The sequence below is a fragment of the Cucurbita maxima genome, unplaced genomic scaffold, assembly GCF_002738345.1.
Source record: "Cucurbita maxima cultivar Rimu unplaced genomic scaffold, Cmax_1.0 Cma_Scf00006, whole genome shotgun sequence".
NCBI classification, from domain to species: domain Eukaryota; kingdom Viridiplantae; phylum Streptophyta; class Magnoliopsida; order Cucurbitales; family Cucurbitaceae; genus Cucurbita; species Cucurbita maxima.
Genome location: NW_019272022.1, coordinates 2,255,133 through 2,276,590, shown reverse-complemented (window position 1 = coordinate 2,276,590; position 21,458 = coordinate 2,255,133). Strand labels below are relative to the sequence as shown.

Below are 21,458 nucleotides of genomic sequence, written 5' to 3'. Positions count from 1 at the left end.
AAACCATGAGGCTGACAGTGATACGTAACCGGTGAAAGCGGTAACCGTGGACTGTTATACCAGATATGTCAGCTAATGGGCCGAGTTTCAGATTTCGATTTCCAAATAAATGGGCCGAGACCACTCGTCGGCCCAAAAAGTTCTTTGAAAAATCTCTCCTAAAACCTCTTTTCCCGTAAACATCTTCGTTTCGTAGAAAGTTCGCTATCCTCTTGGTTTCTCTGTAATGCCAATGGCTACCAGTCTCTCCGTTTCTCCTCAGTCCCTAATTCCACTTCAGAAGCCATTGCTCTTACCACGAGTTCAACAAGGTCACTTCCTTCAACTCAAGTCAGTGAGTCGGATTTCGAGTGCTCGCATTCATTCCGGCTCTCAATCGGGGGTTTTGGTGCGTGCCGCTTTGGATAGCGATTACTCGTCGGAGAGGAGTAGTAGCAATGAGAAGAGGGAGGAGATTATGTTGCCTGGTTGTGATTATAACCATTGGCTTATTGTCATGGAGTTCCCCAAAGATCCTGCTCCGACGAGGGAACAGATGATTGATACCTATCTCAACACTCTTGATACTGTATTGGGAAGGTTCTCTCTCTCTTTTTCGCTCTCTCTATATCTTTATGTTCGTTTTCATTTCAAATGTTTGTGTGAGAGTTTCATTTGAGTAGAGTTAAAGAATCGCTGCGCGAACATGCATAGGTTTCGGAGACTGAAAATGAAATTAAAGAAACGCATGAAGTTGTTGGAAATTGACATGTTATGTCGATATGGAAGCGTCTTGAGTTATGTAAATATTCATTAGATAACAGATAGGAGGTTTGGTGAGGTTGGAATTTCGTTGTTGAAGTGAAACAAGAACGATCATTATCCATTTGCCGAGAGATGGTTGTGCTTGTATCTGTTTCTCGATTCCCTCTTCGTTGCCTATTTTACTACTTTTAGGGCACCTCTAATAGGGATTTGGTGCCAATGTGATTGCTTCCTCCTGCTCGCTCTGCTAGTCTTTTTCTTTCCCTCTTTTAGAGCACCATTTATAATAAGAGAAACCAGTGGACAAGGAGGTCAGCACAATAAAATGATAGTTACACACGATATATGATAGAGAGATTGGAAAATGTAATTCAAACCTTCAACTTATACCAAGATATCACGAAATCAAATGGTCAAGGATCTGTTAGACTGTGAGATCCCATATCGGTTGGGGAGTAGAACGAAACATTCTTTATAAGGGTATGGAAGCCTCTCCCTTGCAGACGCGTTTTAAAAACCATGAGGAGAAGCCTGAAAGGGAAAGCCCAAAGAGGACAATATCTACTAGCGGTGAGCTTGTGTTGTTACAGTTGGTATCAGAGTCAGACACTGGGCAGTATGCTAGTGAGGACACTGAGCCCCGAAGGGGGGTGGACACAAGACGGTGTGCTAGCAAGGATGTTGGGTCCCAAAGGGAGGTGAATTAGGGAGTCCCACATCAATTGGAGAAGGAAACGAGTGTCAATGAGAACGTTGGACCCCAAAGGGGGTGGATTGTGAGATCCCACATCGGTTGGGGAGGAGAACGAACATTCTTTGTAAGAGTGTGGAAATCTCTCACTAGCCGGTGTTTTAAAAACATTGAAGGAAAACCCCAAAAAAGACAATATCATTCCGGACTAAACATTTAATTTAACATTTATTTCATTAGAATGTGGTTAATCCAAAAACTTGAGAACTGAACCTTCTGGGATTTTGATGAATTGTTGGTCAAGGTTAGTTTCATCTCTCATGTGTGGATTTTCTTGGAAACAGCATGGAAGAAGCTAAGAAAAACATGTATGCCTTTAGCACCACCACCTACACTGGATTCCAATGCACAGTGTCCGAAGAAACATCCGAGAAATTCAAGGGTAAGGATTTGTTTTTAATTTTTTTTGGAAGTCCTGTTCTGACAATCATGCTGAGAGTTGCCATATAACCTTTTCATTGCAGGATTACCCGGAGTTCTTTGGGTGTTGCCAGATTCTTATTTAGATGTCAAGAACAAAGATTATGGAGGTTGGGTTTATATCTTCTCTGTATCTTTCTATCCCCTGCTAGTTTGCAACCATAACAGTAGGATTAGGAGCTTCTTTTCAGTAGTTTTAATCGATTATCATAGTTTTTTTTTTTTGGTTAACTTTTAGGTGACAAGTATATAAATGGGGAGATAATTCCATCGAAGTATCCTGTTTATGAACCAAAGAAACGAAGAGAAACAAAATACGAAAGTAGGAGATACGAAAGAAAAAGGGATGGCCCTCCTCCCGAACAACGAAAGCCGAGACCCCAAGCAACCAGAACGGAATCAAATTCGGATTAAGGTAGTACACGGATTTTCCTTCCATTATTTGCAGTGATTGCATTGGAATATAGAATGTTTTTGTTCATTTCTTTTGCAATCCATTAGTATAATATGACTTGAGATTGAGCTCTGAACTGAACTACCAAGAAAGATAGATGCAAAATGAAGAGGTTGTTCATAGAATTTCATCTTTGGACTTCTGTGTTGTAGTTCAACCTGAAAAGGATTTTTGTTCTGTGATATGATTTTATAGCTTAGGGTATCATTGGAGAATATAATATATAGTTTAGAACCGTTATTTTTATTAGTATTCAAACCTTATTGAACGGCATATTGTTAAGAATCACAGACTTCCACAATAATATAGTATTGTTCACTTTGATAGGCCTTCATGGTTTTGTTTTTGGTTTTTGAGGCCTCGTACCAATAGAGATATATTTCTTACATTGATATATTTCTTACTTATAAATCAATGTATGATCATTCTTTTAATTAGCTGATGCAGAGACTTCTAAGCAACAATCTTCAACATACATTACACACATTAGGGAGGAATTTTGAGTGGTTTTGGTTGATTGATTAGCTCTCAAAACCCTGTCTTCATTGTTATATAGATATTGGTGTTACTATTTATATTTAATTTAGGTATTGTTATGTTTTATGGATATTTGTAAAATCTATCAAAGATAAATCAAGATATGGATAGATATAGTAAATATCTTTTTAAAAATAAAATTGCTGCCACAATCTATGCACAATAATGGCCTTTGAAGAGAGCTCTGACATTTGACTGATTGTCTGGACTTCTCTTCGTGTTCACCTCACAATCAAAAATCTTTCTATTTTTTTTTTTTTATATGTCGATATGTATATTTCTAAAAATAAGTTTGGATTGTTATCCACTTTAATCTTAACATTTGTAACTTTGTTTACCAAAACTAGAATTGGAGAGTCACACTTTTTATAAGGGTATTGGAGGAGAACGAGAATGAAACATCCTTTTACGAAACACTCTTTTACGAAACACTCTTTATAAGGGTGGTATGGAAACATTTCTTTGAAGCTCTGAAGGGAAGTCCGAAAGGGAAAACCTACAAAAGATAATATCTGCTAGCGGTGGTTTGGACTGTTACATGTTAATGTCTTTACTTGTTTCTTTTAATATCTTATCACGTGTGTTAATGTCCTTATAAACATATTCTCTAACTTATCGTATATCATTTAATACCAAAAGTACAAGTCATCACAAAATTGTAAGACATTAGCATACGATATGAAGAGACGAAAACAAAAACAAGAAGGGAAATTAGAGAGAAATTTTTAAGCAAATATTGTGAGAGAATTTTCTATGGAATCCCCAACCACCTTTTAATTACTTTCTTAATACCCTAATTATTGTGCTCTCATTTGGACCGTCGGCCGGTCCAATTCACTCGCTAAAAATCACCCGCCCGGTCTCCAAGTCGCAGGTAACCCTCCATACTGTTTGGTCTTCGTGCGTCAAATCAGTTCGCTACGGTCACCATCACCCGTCCACATCAGCTAACCGTATATCATTACTCCCCTGGAATTATTTTTTTATTTTATTTTTTTTCCTAGTAACACAGTACGCGCGTGACTTCATAGTGGCATTGCGTCGTAATTATTGTCCTTTTCAATGTCTAGTTTTGGAAATTCGGTTTCCGAAAAGTATCGTGGGATTGGGGTTGGCCGATACGAAGAGAGATTTATATTTATTTAAAAAAAGCTTGTTGTGAGTTATTTTACCGTTTTACCCCTCCCTTGAGGTTTTTTAATTTTAATTTTAATTTTAATTTTATTTCTTATTTTAACTACACGACAACGTTTTGCCGTTCGCGTCCTCTGTCTTTTCCTCCGCCGGTTGTGGTGTTTATTTTTTCTCCGTTTCCCCACCTGAAAGCTTCGGATTGGGTTCGGATTTTCATGGACGAAAATGCCCCTTTTGTGTTATTAAATTTGTTTGACCTTGTGATTTTGTTTTTGACGAATTTAAATGGTGAAAATTCTAAATATTATATATATATATATAATATATGTTTTTTTAAAAAAAAAAACTTTCAAATTTTGAATTTAAAATTTTAAAATGTAGAATAGATAAAATTTGGTAAATATAGTAAAATCATTTCATTTTTCTTAGATTAAAATAAGTATAATAATATAAATTATATGACATTTTTCCTCGTTTAATTCTTTTTTATTGGTCCATATCTAACAATCTGTTTGACATCTCGTCACAGCAATTGATACCTACATCTAATTGAAGTTCCATTTTAGTGTCTCTAATAAGGCGGTACACAGGTTGAGTTAGGTTGGATTAGAGAATTTTTTGGACCAACCCAAGTTGTGATCTTGACACACTCGCGATCATCTTTGAGGTAAATCCAAGTCTCATATTCATTTTTCGCCCGGCTTTGTGGCTTCATCGGGTCTTAGGCGAGATTTGTCTTCGCCTACCGAACATCACTTGTGCGGAATTCAAGCTTGTTTAGCCACACATGCGCCCTACACGTGCATGTTCAATTATATGCAACACAACCGACTTGCCTCTACATTACTCCAAGTCACTCGACTTACATTGCCTCTACTCAGGGCCAAGGTCTCTCAACGCAACGTCGTATTCAACATCATCTTTGTTCCCAAAATTTTGTGTTGGTCTAGTTGGTGATCCAAGCAATCCGAATAGAGTTCACAACTGAACCCTCTATTCTCAAACATCAAACATTCACAAAGTCGTAAAAGTATCTATATCTCTAATCTTAAATCTTCTACTTATATGGGTTTTTGCTCGTTCTATTTATATTCAATTATACTAAATTGACCGTTCTTGAAAATTTGAAATGGTCCAATAAAAATGAAAACGCTCAAGCTCACACTTAGAGTTGAAAATTGAGGTACACATCCCTAAAAAAAATGATGTTTAGCTCATATCCCATAATCAGCAATGATATCAAGAACTCAATTTTGTTACCACCAAATCTCAAAACCTTGAAATTTACACAATGGTATCATAATGCTAATCAAAATGTCTCTCATGTGAAATGTCCAAAATACCCCCACAAGAACAAAATTCCAAAAACTAAGCTCCACTTCCCACAAGCCCCCAAAAACAGAGGATACTAAAAGAAAGCAAACCACAAACATGTGAAGGATCCCTTACCAAATATACCCCCTACAAGGACAAAACCGTAATTTCACAACACCCTTCAAGCTCATCTCATCTCATTCTTCTTCCCCCAAACAGTGTCCCCCACCTTTCTCTATCACAAAACCCCATCAGCGTCCATCTCTCTCTGTCTCTCTCTGAAATTCTCCAGCCATGGCTCTGTTTCGCAGCCAGAATCTTAGCCTTTGGATCTCAATGATCTTGTTTTTGGGTTTTTGTTCTTGTTTTTGCTGTAATTCTAAGGACGATTCTTCAATTCATGAGCTTCTTCGATCCATGGGGCTGCCGGCGGGGCTAGTGCCGAAGCAAGTGAAGTCTTACACAGTGGCTGAAAATGGTCGGTTGGAAGTGTTCTTGGATGGTCCGTGTATGGCTAAGTATGAAAACAGAGTGATTTTTGAGAGTGTTTTTAGTGCAAATCTTAGCTATGGGAGCTTGATTGGAGTGGAGGGAATGTCTCAAGAAGAGCTTTTTCTATGGCTTCCTGTTAAAGATATCATTGTTAATTATCCTACTTCTGGTGTGGTACTCATCGACATTGGTGTCGCTCATAAACAGCTATCTTTGTCTCTCTTTGAAGATCCTCCTGATTGTAGTATCCCTCAAGGTGAATTCTCTTAGATCTCTTCGATTTTTATGGGTTTTGTTGGTTTTGATCAATGGGTTCTTCCTGTTTTTCATCACTTCTTCATCAATGGCTTCTCTTGCCTCTGTTTCCTCTGTTTTTTGTCTCTAAATTGATGGAGTTTTCCAAATCTGTCTTTAATGGCTTCTTTTGACCATATTTTCTCCTCTCTCTTTCAATCTAAATTGATGGGTTCTTCTTGTTCTTCATCTTTCATTTCATCAATGGCTTCTCTTGGCTCTGTTTCCTCTGTTTTTCTTCTCATTAATGGCTTCTTTCTATCTCCTCTGTTTCTTCTCTTCACAACTAACAGTTTCAGCTCATTAATGGGTTCCTTTTGTTCCATTTTTGGCGAGCTCCATTAATTTTTACATTCCCAAAACGACTATGAGTTGAAAGTTAGAGACAAGAAAACATGGGAAACTTGCAGTTGAAAGCTCAAAGTTCATTATTTTTGCTTCTGTTTTGTAAAACATTATAGTAACTGAGTTTCTTTGTCTGGTTTTGCAGCTGCGTTCGGGAATCGTCTCAGGAACCAAAGAGCCTTTGAATCTCTTAGATAAGAGAGCCAATAATAATAATAATAATAATAAACAATAAAAAAGTTGTCAAATTCAAGTTTCCACCTTTTGTATTTATATCATTTTATTGTGTAATAATTTGTATTTTATTTTATATTTAAAAAAAAAAAAAAAAAAAAACCCAATCGATCACACTTTAGTATATACTCAGAGCCCTTGTATCTAGTTCTCGATAACTCGATCAATTTAGACTATTTAGCTCAAATTATGAAGGTTCAATTTTTTTTAGTTGGGTCGACCCATCTGAAAATAGGGTTATAACTCAATGCAACTCTACTCTAATTTTAAAAAGAAAGAACAACTGAACCACTAGACCATTAGGTTCGGTTGTGACAATTAAAGTTGCTGAGGTCACTAATTCAACCCACCCAAAAATTTTGAAATTTTAATTTAAATTATTATTATTATTATTATTTTGGGTTAAAAATTATTGGGATTTTTGTGTAAATATATTTTTGAACAAGTGAGAATTCTTTTTGTATTTCTTAAATTATAATTAAAATAAAAGAAAAAAAAATTAGATAAGGAACCAAAGCAAAGGATATTGTAATTTAATTATTTATTATTAATTATTAATTTAATTTATTTGGTATTTTTTGCGCAATTCTCAATAATTTATAAAATGTGGGGTCCGGAGGTTTTGTTATACGCGTGAGTGTGGACCCACTACCTATGCCCCTATGGGCGGGACCCACTATTAGCATATATAATTTCCAACGTGGGCTCCAGATCATTACTGTTAACCACGTGTCATATTTTTATTAGTGGAAAATTAATTAACAAGCTTAAGATATTTTCACGTTGTTGACGTGTACTGGGCTTTCGGGGGTCCCTACAGATAAATATGCCGAGATTTTCTTCTAGCATAGTCGATATTTATCGTTTAATGGAATTTAAGATTTATGCCTTTATAAATAAAATATATTAATTTAGTTTTTTATTTTAATTATCTATTTAAAGCGTAATTAAAAGCGGATGTGAAATCACTTTTACCGCTAAAATTTTGGTGTTTTTGTCCAAATTCCAATAAGGTAATATACTTAATATTCACGTGACAGCAACCGTAAAATTTGTTTAGTGTAGAAGAACGTGACATATAAAACAAAAAACCCTACACGAGAGTGTGGTGTTTGTCACACCATCTTTAATGGTGAAATTAGCGGCGAGAATTAAGATACAGTCAACCATTTTATTTGTGTTAAGATATATTATAATATTTTATTCATATTTAAATATCATTATCTCAATATATACATACATATAAATATATATATATATATATATATATATATATACTTATTTTAATATTTCATGTATAAAATAAATAAATAATTTAACTATTAATTAAAAAATTTCGAATATATTTTTCACAAACAAGAGTTCATAACTCATTCAGGATTATTATCTAGTCGTATATTATTATCTTATGAAATATTAATCTCTTCGTTTAATAAATTTATAAAAAAGAAATTAAATGTTCCCAAGTTCTAGTCTCCTCCAAATTCATTGTATAGGATACCCCAACTCACATGTCTCTCTATTTAAAACTAAACATTTGTAACAACTCTTAATTAGGTGGTATCGACAGAATTATCATAATAAGATACCCAATATTTATATATATTATAACTTTTTAAGTTATTACTTGAACATGATCCTCTCGTATGTTTACCATATATTGTTAAAAATTACATTAATAACCTTAAATTTTTCATATGTGAAATTGCAACTTAATAATCAAAATTATTGTTAAAAGTAAATCATTGATTGAGAGGTTTTAGAGTACAAATTCCAACCTAGAGGACAAGGACCATCTAGGTCATAGATTTGGATGGTAACAAAAGTCGTGCATCACTGTGCTATGATATAAATCGTCGACAAGAGAATAGGAAAAGACATAACTAGATTACCTAAATTGTAGTAGACTCGAGCATAAAGACAAGCTCGGGAGAGAAAGATCATGTAACTCCCATGGTTGGGGTAAGCTCGATGGAGCTAGATAGCACAACAAATCGTTGAGTAGATCACGAGACATCAATAATTGAAATACGAGCTCAAACGAGCTAGATGATGAGTCACTTGACATCAATTATCGAGATAATCTCGGATAAGTTATAGAATGTGAATCCAACCAGTGGGATAGACCATATGCTAAGGATAATATTCGAGTTTACGTGGTAAGTGAACTCAACAGTTGCCACGGTGGTGCCTAGTGTCCAAATATTCGGATTTTTATTTTATTACTTTTTATCAGAAACAAATATTATCTTCGGTTTAAATTGTATGCAACCGATTACACAGTAACTTCTTCCAAAACCACTTGAACTAAATCTACTCAAGTAATTGATTTCCGCTCTTAAGATTCCAGATTACATCCGACGGTCGTAAGATAATTTCAGCAGCTTTGTAAAGCGTGGCAGAATTTGATTAGTTGGATATTATGTATCATAATGCATCTTATTTTTCCTCCATATACCGACCTAAAAAAGGAAAATTAAAATTCCAAAGGGATGATAAACTGGCGAAGGCTCTTCAATCCTTTCTCGTAGATTCAGCCAATCCGATTTCACTGCCATGGGAGGAGGAGAATTCGTTAGGGCAGCGGCGAAGATGGCCAGTGCCGGTAACGCCGGTTTCCGAGGTTCATCGACGGTGCCTCAGTTCGGGAAATTGCTTCGCGGCTCATCGAGGCCGGTGTCTGTTTCCGTCGGATCGTCTTCTCCGGTTTCGTCGGCGAAGGCCACCGCTGGCGCTGAAGTGGAGGTTCTGCAGAAACCGATGTGGGAGATTGATGACTGGGAATTCGCCAATTTCGAGGACGATTTGGCCATGGAGGCCGCTGGACCTAAACCGAGAATTGTGTTCGGGACCGTTCCGAGTTTCCAAGAGGCAAAGGAAGCTACGACGGAGGTTAAGGAGGCTTTGGATAAGTATGTCATGAATTTCTTGAATTCGAGTTTTGATTGAACTAATGAATGGTTTTATTCTGTGTTCTGTTCTTTATACTGAACTTGGAATCGAATTGACTGGTTTCCATTTCGTTAGTGTGTGAATAATATGTGTAATTGTGTGTCAAACAAAAGAAGAACAAAATTGTAGGAAAATTCATTCAGAATCCTTCATTTATCGAAGGAAGAAGTGTCCACTGTTTGTCGGAATATGTTTTTGGTCTCTTCATTGTCATACAATGATGTTATGTTTACCTGAAAATCCAATTTGAGAGCTTTGAAGTGCCATTTCTCGAATTTAGGTTGTGATTTTCGCTTCAATATCATGTACTTTAAGAGCAGTAGAACCATTGTCGCTGTAATTTACGAACCTCCTTGCCTCCATTGCTGCTCCCCAATAAAATTATGTTCAGGGGTGAGCTTCTGCTTGATTTTTTTATTGATTTTTTTCAGGGTATACTTGTCTTCTTCGCCAGAATCTTGTGGATTGAATCAGATTGTATCTTCAAACAGTAAACTAGTGCTCGAGTCATGTTCATCTATTCAGACAAGTCCACAGACTTCCGTGCCTCAGCACGCAATTCAGGCATTTAGGTTGCTCAAGGAAAGTGCTGAAGCTCAGGTAATTAAAAGGCTTAACCCTTCCTCCCAAAAGATACTTTAATTATGAAGAGAAGTTTGTGAATTATTTAGCCAACGAATTCATTTAGAGGTCTGAACTTTAGAGTTTAAAACGTCACTTGTTTATGGCTTTCTCCTATTCAGACTGTTGTTGCCTCAATTGCCTCTGACCCAAATGTCTGGAATGCAATGTTGGGCAATGAAGCGCTTAAGAGCTTCTTGCAATCATATCAGACCAGTAAGACTTTGTTCAAAGTTCAAATTTTAGTCTCTGATAGTTCTGTAAGCATGCTTCTCTTGTCACTAATGGTGTGATTATACTTGTAGACAAAGCACTTGAGTATCAAGAATTATCTGAGAAGCTTGAAGAGTCTCCAGAAGTAAGCTTTGTCGAGGAGTCGAAAAACGAATCGAGTAATGTCTTTCACGAGACACTAGAATATATTAAAACATCAATCGACGACATGCTGGCTACAGCATCCATTTTTCTTCAGAAAGTATTCGGATCCTCACCATCTGAAGTTTCTGGAAATGACAAAGCAACCTCTGGATACTCCACTGCAGAGATTGCCATGGGATCATCAATCATGGGACTGGTTGTTGTTGTCATCGCTGTACTGGTTGCGAAACGAAATTAGATGTCAAACTATGGTGTTGTTTTGATTAATCTGTCGACATTTCGTCGTTGAATCTCTTAAAACTGTTCTCTACGGATCCTAGACATATTACTGGGTTTCTTCGAACCATACAGGACGAAAGGAATAGTTGTAATTATTAGCTATTTCGCCTTTGTTTTTGGTTGTTGATTGTTACAGAACATATGGGGAATTCTATTATATATAACGTTTATATAGCAAATTCTCAGCTTGAACAAAAACTAAGGGTGAAAGTTATTCTACTGTAATAATTGGTCTTTTCTTTTGCTTTCTGGGAAGCTGCAAGGCTGTTCAATCTTACATTTTATTGTTTGTTATAAAGATACAAAATTGATCAGCAGAAGTATTCTACAGTAAGAAAGAAAAGGTTATAAAACGATGGTTTGGGGGATGATTCACTTGCTTCCACTTAGCCAAGACCCTTGCCATTCTCCAGGGGAGCTTAGGAAAGGGCTCTTTGGTGAACTACTAGTCAGTTATGTACATTATGTCCCCTTTTGCTATTTGCATTTGCCCTCTGTCTCGTCTATTCGGTGCATGTGCTCGGTCGGGTTGGCCTCGCTGATAAAAGAACTTGCTGTCAGTACTTGAGGAAACCCGACGACATCAAGGTTATTCTACTGGTAAATGATATAATGGGTGTTTAAGTGATACCTTTTTCAAGACAAATGAAAGGTAGAGATATGCCACTTCCCACTCGTCTGGAGATAACGTGCCTGCGTTCGACAAGGCAAGAATGAACATTTCTACACATTGAAAAGCTCCTCTAGAGCTAATAAGTTGCAGCAAAGACTTACTTTGATCTTGGTTGCCATCACCCAAGGCACCAAGCCGTCGCATTAGATCCACGAATTCGGGTTTTTTCAAGTACTCGTGCACGAATTCATGTGAGTTCTTGACAAAAACCAACTCTAAGCCATACTGCACATTATTTAACCAGAAACAAACTTTAAGTTAGAGAAACAAAAACTGCAGTAGGAGGGAGTGAAAAGCGCACACAACAAAAAACGAAACCAAAAAGGAACTCTAAAAATACAAGAACCCAAATTAAACAATTAAGAACAAAGCACCCAATGGAGAAACACACAATAATTCAAGAAGCAAAACCATGAAACCGAAGAGCCACCAACGTCTTCCTGTCGATTCATCTTCTAAAACACTACCAATCCTTGTCAAATCCGAATTGTTACAAAACAACCTAGGATCTATGCACCCTGCACTCCGAACAGTACGGGAGCCTTTAAGCTTGTATTGCTTACACTCCTAGAACTTCATGGCACCTCCACCATAGTGTGAGTTAGGAGCAGCTCTGAAAAGCGAGGCCTACTCCAAATTTGCTTTCAACAACCCCACGAAAAAGTCAACTATGGAAGTCCAATAATCTGATCATAGGTGAAATCCAATCCCTTGGCCTCCCGGAAGCGCACAAAGGGGTAACTAACTGATTATTTGTTCTTCAGTCTGTGTTTGGATTTGGATCTAGACATCACCGATTAACGAAGCTCAACTACATTTTGAGGAAGTAGCTACAAAGCCTAAAGATCAAATTAGATTCACTTTCTTTCCTTTACACGTACAGCAACATTTCTCGGAGTGGAATCTTTAAACTCAACCTCAGCAGGAAGAAACCAAAAAGATTATGTGGTAGCAAAGTTTCAAACCAACAAATTTAAGAGTTGGAGAAAGGGAATCTTTTGAATTCCCCCAAGTAATTCCCAAGAGCTTACAAAATCTTAGTAGAGGTAAGCTCTGGAGAGTGTAATCCAACCTCCATAACCTTTGACCACCTAACTCTTGCTATGTTTCATAAAAGACTTTCAATGTCCAAGTGGGTATGTCCAATTTTCGGCCACCTTCCCTTTTAACCAGGACCTCTTAACAACCTCTGTCCCCCGTCCTCTTCAGAGCTCGAATAACCATCAACGAATTCCATTCGAGCTTAAAAACCTACTTTTCTTTTCAAAACAAATAAGACTGAGGTTGGAATTTTCATCCCCTTACACACAGAAACCACAGAATTCAAATTTTAAGACTTAGGTTGGAGGAAGATGTAACAGCCCAAGCCCACCGCTGGTAGATATTGTCCTCTTTGGACTTTTCCTTTCGGGCTTCCTCTCAAGGTTTTTAAAACGCGTCTACTACGAAGAGGTTTCCACACCCTTATAAAGAATGTTTCGTTCTCCTCCCCAACCGACATGGGATCTCACAGAAAATCACTTGTATACAAAACCTTCCCATCTTATCTCGGCCCGACATGCCTTACAGAAATGACTGGTTCAGTTCCCCATATATATCAGTAATGTCTCCTCAATCACTTCCCAAATAACAAACCATCCCCTTTTGTTGATTCCAACAGGGACCAGAATGCTTCTTTGATAAAAGAATGATGTAGAACAATAAAAGCACCCTAAATTAACCAGACTCAACAAAAAATTGAAGAGACTTGAACAACTTTTTGAACAAGTTTTCTAGCGTTGCGAGACTTTGAGCTTTCAAGTAAAGTTGTTACCTCTTCAGCCAATGATTTGAAAACATGAAAAGGGACAATCCATTCAGGGCAATCAACAGCATCCTGCAACAGGAAGATACCTTCAATATAAAAGCAAAATCACGGAAACATAGCCAAAAGGCCATGAACAACCACACCTCTAAGGAAATTGAGCTATATAATAAGGCCTGCAACGCTCATATATTAGATATTGTACCTCTAGATGAAACAAGTACTTTATACCAAACGGGCTGGAAGCGTTAAATTTCTGAACCAGCAAAAACGAATAATTGTCAATTTCAATTTAATCTAACTATTGAATAAAATTATTCATTACAAAACAAAAGGGTCGTCTTCCACCTTTTCGGCATGTTCTTCATCAAAGCGTATCCAATAGACGCTATTTCCAAACGTCAAGCCTTGAGCTGCAAATTTACAGCAGAAGAAGCATCATTGGTCTGAAGAGATGTACATTTGTATGTTCAAAAACAGGAAACCACATCGAATCACATCACAATTTATAGAGTCTGGTACTAGAGGAGTTCATGGCAATTCATCACAAACCAACCAAAAAGTGAAGGAAAGGTAGCAAGAAAATCTCTTCATACTAACATATTAACTTCAATAGTAAGTAACATGGGGGGAAGACAACATGTAGAAACCAATGTACAATGAAAACATATTAAAATCTATGAGACGAATGTTGAACTTATACAACACTGCCCATTTCTCCGCCAAGTTCATAGATTCGTTGTTACTTGGAGCAAATATTTTCATTGCTAGATGAATCAACACAATCATAATCTTGCTATATTATGTCATTCGTAGAAGAGCTTGGGACAGAAATGGTATTTGCCTATGAGAGATGAAAGTTGGAAAGTCAAAACAAGAAAAATACCTTCTCTAAGCTTTTTGACGATCACGTTAGCATCTGGCATGGTACCAATGAGAATACCTCCTGGGCGGAGAAGAGCTGATATATTGGCCAAGGCGCGTCGTGCACGAGCCTCGGTAGACCAAGAATAATGCAATGCAAACTGCAAGTTTTAGTTTCAATGGAAGATTTAGAATTTGTTCAGATAAACTCTCAAGGAATCTTCTGATTTTTATCCAATTTAGAAAAAAAAATCTTTAAGAAGAACATGTATGGGTAGAAAATCCATCAATGTGCCTCCGATTGTGAGTGCATCTACATTGTTTCTTAATCGGTTTGGATGATGTTAATTGGTTTGGATGATGCCAAGTGCAAAAGATCTAATAGCGGAAAGTACATACCAAACCGAAAAACCGTTTACTTTACCCTAACAAGAAGGGCATAAATCACTGATATCACTCACCTGGCAACTGCAAATGTCGAACGGAGCATCATCTGCTAGGATATGATCCAGCCTTGCCTAAAAGGGCAAATTCGCAAGTCAATCCAACAGTGTTCAATGATAATCGTAATCAAATTCACACTATATTAGGCAAACGGTTAACTGTGAGATCCATTTTTCAAACAGGGCTGACTTGGAAACATCAGTATGAAGGCAGTCACCGGTACAAATGAAAAGCTCAACAGTATAGAAATCAAACGTGTGCACAGAAAAGGGAGCAGATCTCAATTCATTAGCTATTCATCTAAGTTCTACTACCTCATAACAATCTCCACATATGAGGCGGGCTGGAAATGAAAATTTTTTACGACGTTGATGATGATCAGCGTCACCATTGTAACGAGTACGACAATCTTCTATCTGCAACACAACACCATAATAACCTTAGACACATGATTTTGTCACAGGCACAACACACTTAACCAAAGCCCATGCTGGAGAAAATAAAGGGATAACAATCCAAGGGATTGTTTACTATTCAACTAAAGGTTATAAACACTCATGGAGCCGAGATACTCCGGAAATAACTTCAAAATTAATAACTCTAACAAGAATTTCACTTACTGATCCTTCAGCAATATCAATGCCAACATAATATCCAATTCTGGCCTTATCCCATTTGATAAGATCACCACCCTAGCAAGTGCAAAAGAAAAGTGTTCAACGCAAGAGCAAACTACAGCAATTCTTAAAGATTAAAAAGACTTATTACCTTGCCACAGGCAAGGTCGAGAACGGCATCTCCTCGACGAGCATAAAGCTGAACCAAGACACTCTTAATCTATCCAATGAGAACAAGTCATGAACGAACCATTAAAATGATAAAGGATCGGGAATCAAACATAAGGTTAAACTGTACAGTAATCAAAATACAAAAAATACCCAATTGTTAAGCTTTTTTAAATGGATGATAACACTAGCTTCTCGCTCTTCTAAAGTCTGATTTGTCCTAGCACTGTAATGATCAGCCACTTTCCGAGCAAAAATTTTGGTGGTTTCATCTTCTAAGAACTCAGTATCGCCTAAAAAATAGAACTCCAGAACCATTATTACAGTAATCCCAAACTTCAAATACAACGAACTATACATATTCAAGTAACTCCACTGGAAATCATCAAGCAACATCAAATTAAATGTCAAACCCACAAAGAAAAACAGATCCAAAAAGTGCAAAACTCGATTGGCAGACGAATTGAAACCATATAACGAAACGAATGAGAATTGCACCTTCTGGGTTGTGCTTGAATCTGGATTGAGGTGGCCCCAAAGACGCCGATGGGGATTCTGAGTATCCTCGTTTCATAGCTAAGAAGGGGAAGAAAGAACCTGAAATCAGGGGTGCCGTAGATTATAACTCAAATACGAAAAAGGGGGTTTTTGTTTCTTATTCCTATAATCTTTTGAGCAATATGACGGCTGCTGTTAGTTTCTGAATCGAGAGAAATAGAGACGAGAAAACCCCATTGGCTGTAAGCAATCAGAATTTGTGGGGAATTAAAAGGGGAAAAGGGGTTCTTCGTAACCCCAAGGTTGAATAAAGTTGTAATTCTACGAGAGAAACGCAGTGCCGGGAAGGAGTGTTAACGGTTCGGTTCGGTTCGGTTCGGGTGATTCTATTTTGGACCGGACCGGACCGAACCCCTGCGTTTTAACGAGTTCCATGAAGATTTCTCGATGTCCGGTTAATACCGAACCGGTGAGTTTTAGGTTGGTCAGTTCGTTTTAAACCCTTTTTTTAATTATTAAAAAAAATAGAAAACAACAATTTATATTTAACACGTGTTATAATTTTTTTTTTTTTTTATCTGTTCAATTTTTTGTTAAATTTACCGGCTGATTTACCGTCGAGTAAATTAAGAATATATATAAAAAAACGAATTTTAACCGAATCAAACTTTATTAAAATTTAGTCTAAATATGCACAAAATCAATAATCAGGTAATATTTTTAAATATGGAAAATTCTAATTAAAAAATAAATAAATATCAAACGAGTTTTGAAGTAAAATCTATTTTGGAGTAAAAATTAGATTAGTTAAACTATAAGTGACATATATCTTAAATAAAAAAAATGAATTTTATAAAATTATAATTACGTTTAATTATTATTAAAATTTGATAATTTGTGTGTATTTTTTTTAGTTGTTGTCTCGAGTATGGTCGTGGGTTTTAAAAGTTAGCTCTCTGACTCGCACTATCTATCATCAAGTGTCAATGCAATAAAAGATGAGTTCTCTCTTCTTCTTGCGAACTACGGGAGCATCGTGAGCAAAGAGAAACAAAGCTCGTTTTCCTTTCAAATTAAACCAATGCATGAAAAAAAGGTCGACCCATCAAAAGTCTAATTCATCTACAAGTGAATTTATAATCAATGAAGGTTCCGATAGCGTAACGAGTAAACAAGTAAGACACAATCCCAGTCTTTTGTTCATAACGAAAAAGATATTAAATAGTATATGTTTATAAAATATATATATATATATATATATATATATATATATATATATATATATTATTTACCTTACAATTTTGACCCTCTATCTAATTTTGGTTAATTCTTGCACTATATTACAGGTATATTTTATAATTTATTAAACGCAGTTATTTCAAGATCCAATATTATAATTTATAACAAATGTAGAGCTTGTCATTTTCCCTCTTACTTTCTCGTCAGAAATTCGTTTCTGAATATCCGATCTGCAAGCTTCATGCCGAGACGAATTCATTGTGGATTCTCGCTTCTTCGATCGTTTCAATCTCAGCCGAAATCGATTTGCCTTCTTGAAGAGTCGGAAATGGCGAGTTCAGTAAGTTGATTAATCCATGTCTTTAACAATTTTGATCTTTCTATTTCGTCATTTTGTATCATTTATTCAATTTCAGTTTTGACATATTGTGTGCATTGTTATGCTTGATATGAGTATACAATAGTTACAAGAGTATGAGGAATAAATCAAGTTTGATTCATCTGTTTGTCTTCTGATTTGAGCATACTCTTAAACCATTGAACGGATGCCTTTGGAATCCTTGTGAGATTGTTCTTGTAGTCAATATAGTAGAGTCCAAATCGGACGGTGTATCCCATGTTCCACTCCCAGTTATCGAGCAGCGACCACGCGAAGTAGCCTTGTACATTGCAGCCTTCTTCCCTGGATTTATTTAAGGATGCCAAAAGATTTAGTGTTGTTGAATCAATCCAGTGAAATTTCATCTAATAAAGGATTATCATTAGCATTTTGAGTTGTTATCACCTAATGGCAGTGGATAGATTTGAGAGATAATCTCTGTGGTAGCTTATTCTCTTATCATCCTGTAATGCCTTTTCCAAAGGTATGGACCGTTTGTTTGGATCATCCATTCCTGTCAGAACGAGTTGAAACTTGTGTCATTTTGTGAAAATTTTGAGTTCAAAGTTTGAAACTTTCATTACTCACCGTTCTCTGTTATAATCACTGGAGGGTTTCCATACTTGTATTTCAAATAAATTGCCAATTTCCGGATTCCCCATGGAACAATGTGTAACCAGCGGGAAGCTGCCTGGAAAAGGATGTTTGTATCAGCTCACTTCAATTAAAATATACAAGAGAACCTCTTGGGATCCAGACTTGTTTGAGACATACTCTTTCTCCAATGGTAGAGACACCTTTGTGTGCTGCAATAGAGCATTTGTAGAATAAAGATTGATTACCTTCCATTTTTTATTTATAGCCGTACATGTACAATTTGCAAACATTTTTGAGCAAATATATGAATATGGAGAATAATATTGTGCTTAAAAGCTTACGGGTAGCAATGACATAAGAATCTGTTGAGGCGTCATTGAATATCAGTTTTCGAATCCCAATCCTGTCATTTCGAGCATACAAGGAGGTGTAGTGGTTCAAACCAACGAAATCCAGGGTCCCTGTGAGGAACTTTGAAGTTTCACCTGATATTTTTGGTAGTCTTTCCCCCACAAGCCTTCTCATTGAAAGAGGATATTTGCCAAAGAAAATTGGATCAAGAAACCTGAAAATTTTCAAGGTTGTTCCATCAAATTCTTGAAATTCAATATCTGGTATGTGCAATCACTTAATTAATGGAGATGAGCAGTTACCATCCAAGTTCAAAGTCAAGGGCTCTAAGTGCTGCTTCTCTGTTCTCGTCATTTTCAGATATTGGTTCATACCATATGGCATCTAATGCTATTCCTATCTGACCTCCTTGTCTTTTCTAGTAGACAAAAAAACATGACATATTAACTTCTTAGTTTACTTATGGCTTATTTACGTGCTTCAAAGTTTCCGGAGTTAAAAATTGCATATTATAGTACCTTGAAATGAATTTGGTAACTGTGATAAGCAGCAGCATGAGATAAGAGAATATGATGTGCCACTATATATGGTTCAGAGGATGAATTTCCCTTCTTGCATAATATATGACCCAAGAAAGAACATCTACCAGGAGCTTGAATTCCTAGGTCATAGCTTTTTATGGAGTAGCCATGTGGTTCATTGAAAGTGATCCAGTTCTTCACTCTATCTCCAAAGGCTTGGAAGCACGTAACAGCATAATGTTCAAAATCTTTTCTACAAGGAATTGAGCTTGTTATCAACTGATCATCATTTCCAAGCATTGGTATATCATCTGGTTTAGTTGTACTTACACTATCCTTCTGCTCAGCCATCCTTCGTACTCATCTTCAAGGACTTGTGGAAGATCCCAATGGTAAAGAGTTACAAAAGGTTGAATTCCTTGTTAAAAGGAAAAACTCACTTCAGTGATATATTACCATATGGAAAATTGAATGCTGAGAAATGATTTAATAGATGACCTTTTTCTAGCAAAGCATCTATAAAATCATTGTAGTAGTTTATTGCATCTGGGTTTGGCTTTCCTGTTCCATCTGTTGATAGTTTCTCATAGGCAGTTAATGATATATTGTTGGGAAGGAAATGCAGTTGGTTTAAATACTTGAACTGTTTCTTACTTGGAAGGATTCTTGGCCATGAGACTGAAAATCTGTAGGCATCCATGCCCATATCCTTCATCAGCTGTATATCGTCCTATAATAAGAACATAATTTACATCTAGTTAGTAATAAGAATGGGAATCAAAGAATGACTATAATAAATGAACTCAAGTATGACAGGTGTTTATCCTCCCATTATTATATTTTGCAGTTGGTTTGTCATTAATGCATTATTTACTTCTCTCTCTCTCTTCACCTTAAATCTGTGGTATTGGTCAACTGTCCTGTCTGCATTGCTGAAGTCTAGTATTCTTCCTAAACAATGCACCAAAAGAAAAAGAAATTTACTCACTACTAGTATGAATTATATTGTATTCAAACTAGTCTTCTGTCGTAAAAATAGGGAAAAAGTGTTCCATCAAATTTTAACTTGCCTGGTTCCTTCACAAATGTATCCCATATGCTGACACCCCGATTTCCTTCATCTACAGCCCCTTCGAACTGCCATAGAATATGTTATTTGTTCATATTTTTAGAAACCCAGCAATGAAAGTAGCCATAAATCCCTCCTTACCTGGTATGCCGATGCTGCAGTTCCAAAAACGAAGCCATCTGGAAACTCATCTCTGCTTAGACATTCAGAATTAGTAAAGAATTGACTAATCAGAGAACAAATCAGAATGATTCTCATGGGGAAAAGTTTGAATTCCTGATGAGAAGATGAACTCTCAGGTCGTCCAGTTTAAATTCCCCAAATCATTCTTAAGTACTTTGTCTTGTTAGGTATTTCGCCTGCTGGAATAGGAAAAGAAAAAGAAAAACAATGGATAGAAATGCAAAATTGTCAAGAACAACAATGGATAGATTAGCTGAATTATGAAATAAGTTGCGTGTAATCTATCTCAATCTCTTCCCTTTCTTCCTCTTCTTCACTTTTTTGAATCTATATGCAGTTGGTGATATCAAAAGAGAGGAGAAATGGATAGAAAGGAATCTAAAGATGACATCCGGCAAGCAACTGTGTCATTAAAAAAATTGCTTCAAAGTGGCGTGTCTGTGGAGAAGAAGCTCACGTTTGAAAAGCTTTAAAGCTTCTTAATTTGATGAAGCCAAGGCAACAACCGAAAGACCAGGGCGGTTTGCATTGAAAGGTAAGTCTTCTCTTCTTGTTACTGAATCCAATATACAGTTTTTTCCATTACGGTGGTGATTATAATAATGCCCTGCTCGAAAATAATGGAGAACAAAAGGGGATAAGGTCAAAAGAGGATTAAATTTAGGGCCCTGCAACATCTTTCAATTACATTCTTTATTTGTTAAATTTCCAATTTAGACCAACCTTAAATTTTCTTATCCCATCTTTATCGACAATTTTTTTTTTTTTCTTTTTTCCATATTTTAATTCTTTGGGGGTGTTTGTTGAGATGGAAAATGACATGGGTTTTATAAAAAAAAAAAAAAGTTGCATTAAAACCCATCCTTTATTTTATTTTACTTGTTTTTTTTTTTTCCTTTTGTATTATTTCTTCCTCCACTAATTTTAATAATCAACAAAATAATTTAAAAAATGCCCTAATGTAATCCACAAAATACAAATTCTTTAACTAATAAGGGTAGTTTGGTTCAAAGTTTTATTTATAATTTTTGAGAAAATAGTGTCTCAAAATCAAATAAATTTTTTTAAACAATTTTATTACATTATTTTTAGATAATTAATT

At 36.2% G+C, this 21,458-nt stretch overlaps 5 protein-coding genes and 1 long non-coding RNA gene across 7 annotated transcripts; 4 read left to right on the top strand and 2 right to left on the bottom strand.

Moving 5' to 3' along the window:
* The first annotated feature begins 73 nt into the window (after positions 1–73).
* Positions 74–2,970, top strand: LOC111480671 (multiple organellar RNA editing factor 9, chloroplastic-like). The gene is made up of 5 exons (XM_023125833.1): positions 74–579; positions 1,780–1,877; positions 1,960–2,025; positions 2,154–2,330; positions 2,808–2,970. The coding sequence occupies exons 1-4, from the start codon at positions 227–229 to the stop codon at positions 2,327–2,329; spliced, it is 693 nt and encodes a 230-aa protein (XP_022981601.1). The 5' UTR covers positions 74–226; the 3' UTR covers position 2,330; positions 2,808–2,970.
* A 2,602-nt stretch (positions 2,971–5,572) lies between these two features.
* On the top strand, positions 5,573–6,710 carry LOC111480695. Its single transcript, XM_023125866.1, has 2 exons — positions 5,573–6,102; positions 6,631–6,710. The coding sequence occupies exons 1-2, from the start codon at positions 5,649–5,651 to the stop codon at positions 6,681–6,683; spliced, it is 507 nt and encodes a 168-aa protein (XP_022981634.1). The 5' UTR covers positions 5,573–5,648; the 3' UTR covers positions 6,684–6,710.
* A 2,480-nt stretch (positions 6,711–9,190) lies between these two features.
* On the top strand, positions 9,191–11,128 carry LOC111480639. Its single transcript, XM_023125790.1, has 4 exons — positions 9,191–9,631; positions 10,103–10,271; positions 10,415–10,508; positions 10,598–11,128. The coding sequence occupies exons 1-4, from the start codon at positions 9,276–9,278 to the stop codon at positions 10,906–10,908; spliced, it is 930 nt and encodes a 309-aa protein (XP_022981558.1). The 5' UTR covers positions 9,191–9,275; the 3' UTR covers positions 10,909–11,128.
* A 23-nt stretch (positions 11,129–11,151) lies between these two features.
* LOC111480609 (mRNA cap guanine-N7 methyltransferase 1) lies at positions 11,152–16,284 on the bottom strand. The gene is made up of 13 exons (XM_023125752.1): positions 16,018–16,284; positions 15,673–15,812; positions 15,503–15,571; positions 15,355–15,426; positions 15,049–15,150; positions 14,752–14,808; positions 14,313–14,451; positions 13,775–13,839; positions 13,632–13,682; positions 13,436–13,498; positions 11,724–11,847; positions 11,581–11,642; positions 11,152–11,487 (listed from the first exon to the last, which is right to left on the bottom strand). The coding sequence occupies exons 1-13, from the start codon at positions 16,091–16,093 to the stop codon at positions 11,395–11,397; spliced, it is 1,113 nt and encodes a 370-aa protein (XP_022981520.1). The 5' UTR covers positions 16,094–16,284; the 3' UTR covers positions 11,152–11,394.
* A 1,111-nt stretch (positions 16,285–17,395) lies between these two features.
* Positions 17,396–21,120, top strand: LOC111480728. The gene is made up of 2 exons (XR_002717902.1): positions 17,396–17,596; positions 20,694–21,120. It is a non-coding gene; the product is annotated as an uncharacterized LOC111480728 (long non-coding RNA).
* LOC111480568 (putative beta-glucosidase 41) lies at positions 17,618–20,504 on the bottom strand. 2 transcript variants are annotated; one of them, XM_023125687.1, is made up of 13 exons: positions 20,315–20,504; positions 20,175–20,241; positions 19,997–20,055; positions 19,759–19,834; positions 19,603–19,674; positions 19,435–19,522; positions 19,102–19,357; positions 18,886–19,001; positions 18,574–18,797; positions 18,410–18,441; positions 18,224–18,326; positions 18,041–18,149; positions 17,618–17,938 (listed from the first exon to the last, which is right to left on the bottom strand). In XM_023125687.1, exons 1-13 carry the CDS (start codon positions 20,429–20,431, stop codon positions 17,743–17,745), a joined length of 1,515 nt encoding a protein of 504 aa, XP_022981455.1. In that variant the 5' UTR covers positions 20,432–20,504; the 3' UTR covers positions 17,618–17,742. The 2 variants fall into 2 exon arrangements, with proteins under 2 accessions (XP_022981455.1, XP_022981456.1); XM_023125688.1 differs by lacking the exons at positions 19,997–20,055; positions 20,315–20,504 and having other exon boundaries at positions 20,175–20,244.
* Positions 21,121–21,458: the final 338 nt, after the last annotated feature.

Excerpts from the sequence above, each read along its gene's own strand:
- LOC111480671 (XM_023125833.1), top strand. The coding sequence starts at position 227 with ATGCCAATGGCTACCAGTCTCTCCGTTTCTCCTCAGTCCCTAATTCCA. Across the intron at positions 580-1,779 it reads CTTGATACTGTATTGGGAAG|CATGGAAGAAGCTAAGAAAA; the intron begins GTTCTCTCTCTC and ends TCTTGGAAACAG. Across the intron at positions 1,878-1,959 it reads AACATCCGAGAAATTCAAGG|GATTACCCGGAGTTCTTTGG; the intron begins GTAAGGATTTGT and ends TTTTCATTGCAG.
- LOC111480695 (XM_023125866.1), top strand. The coding sequence starts at position 5,649 with ATGGCTCTGTTTCGCAGCCAGAATCTTAGCCTTTGGATCTCAATGATC. Across the intron at positions 6,103-6,630 it reads TGATTGTAGTATCCCTCAAG|CTGCGTTCGGGAATCGTCTC; the intron begins GTGAATTCTCTT and ends CTGGTTTTGCAG.
- LOC111480639 (XM_023125790.1), top strand. The coding sequence starts at position 9,276 with ATGGGAGGAGGAGAATTCGTTAGGGCAGCGGCGAAGATGGCCAGTGCC. Across the intron at positions 10,272-10,414 it reads AGGAAAGTGCTGAAGCTCAG|ACTGTTGTTGCCTCAATTGC; the intron begins GTAATTAAAAGG and ends TCTCCTATTCAG. Across the intron at positions 10,509-10,597 it reads CTTGCAATCATATCAGACCA|ACAAAGCACTTGAGTATCAA; the intron begins GTAAGACTTTGT and ends TTATACTTGTAG.
- LOC111480609 (XM_023125752.1), bottom strand. The coding sequence starts at position 16,093 with ATGAAACGAGGATACTCAGAATCCCCATCGGCGTCTTTGGGGCCACCT. Across the intron at positions 11,643-11,723 it reads TGATGGCAACCAAGATCAAA|GCACGTTATCTCCAGACGAG; the intron begins GTAAGTCTTTGC and ends TGTCGAACGCAG. Across the intron at positions 11,488-11,580 it reads TTTCATTTGTCTTGAAAAAG|CGAGGCCAACCCGACCGAGC; the intron begins GTATCACTTAAA and ends TTCTTTTATCAG.
- LOC111480568 (XM_023125687.1), bottom strand. The coding sequence starts at position 20,431 with ATGAGAATCATTCTGATTTGTTCTCTGATTAGTCAATTCTTTACTAAT. Across the intron at positions 20,056-20,174 it reads TACATTTGTGAAGGAACCAG|GAAGAATACTAGACTTCAGC; the intron begins GCAAGTTAAAAT and ends TGCATTGTTTAG. Across the intron at positions 17,939-18,040 it reads AATCTATCCACTGCCATTAG|GGAAGAAGGCTGCAATGTAC; the intron begins GTGATAACAACT and ends AAATAAATCCAG.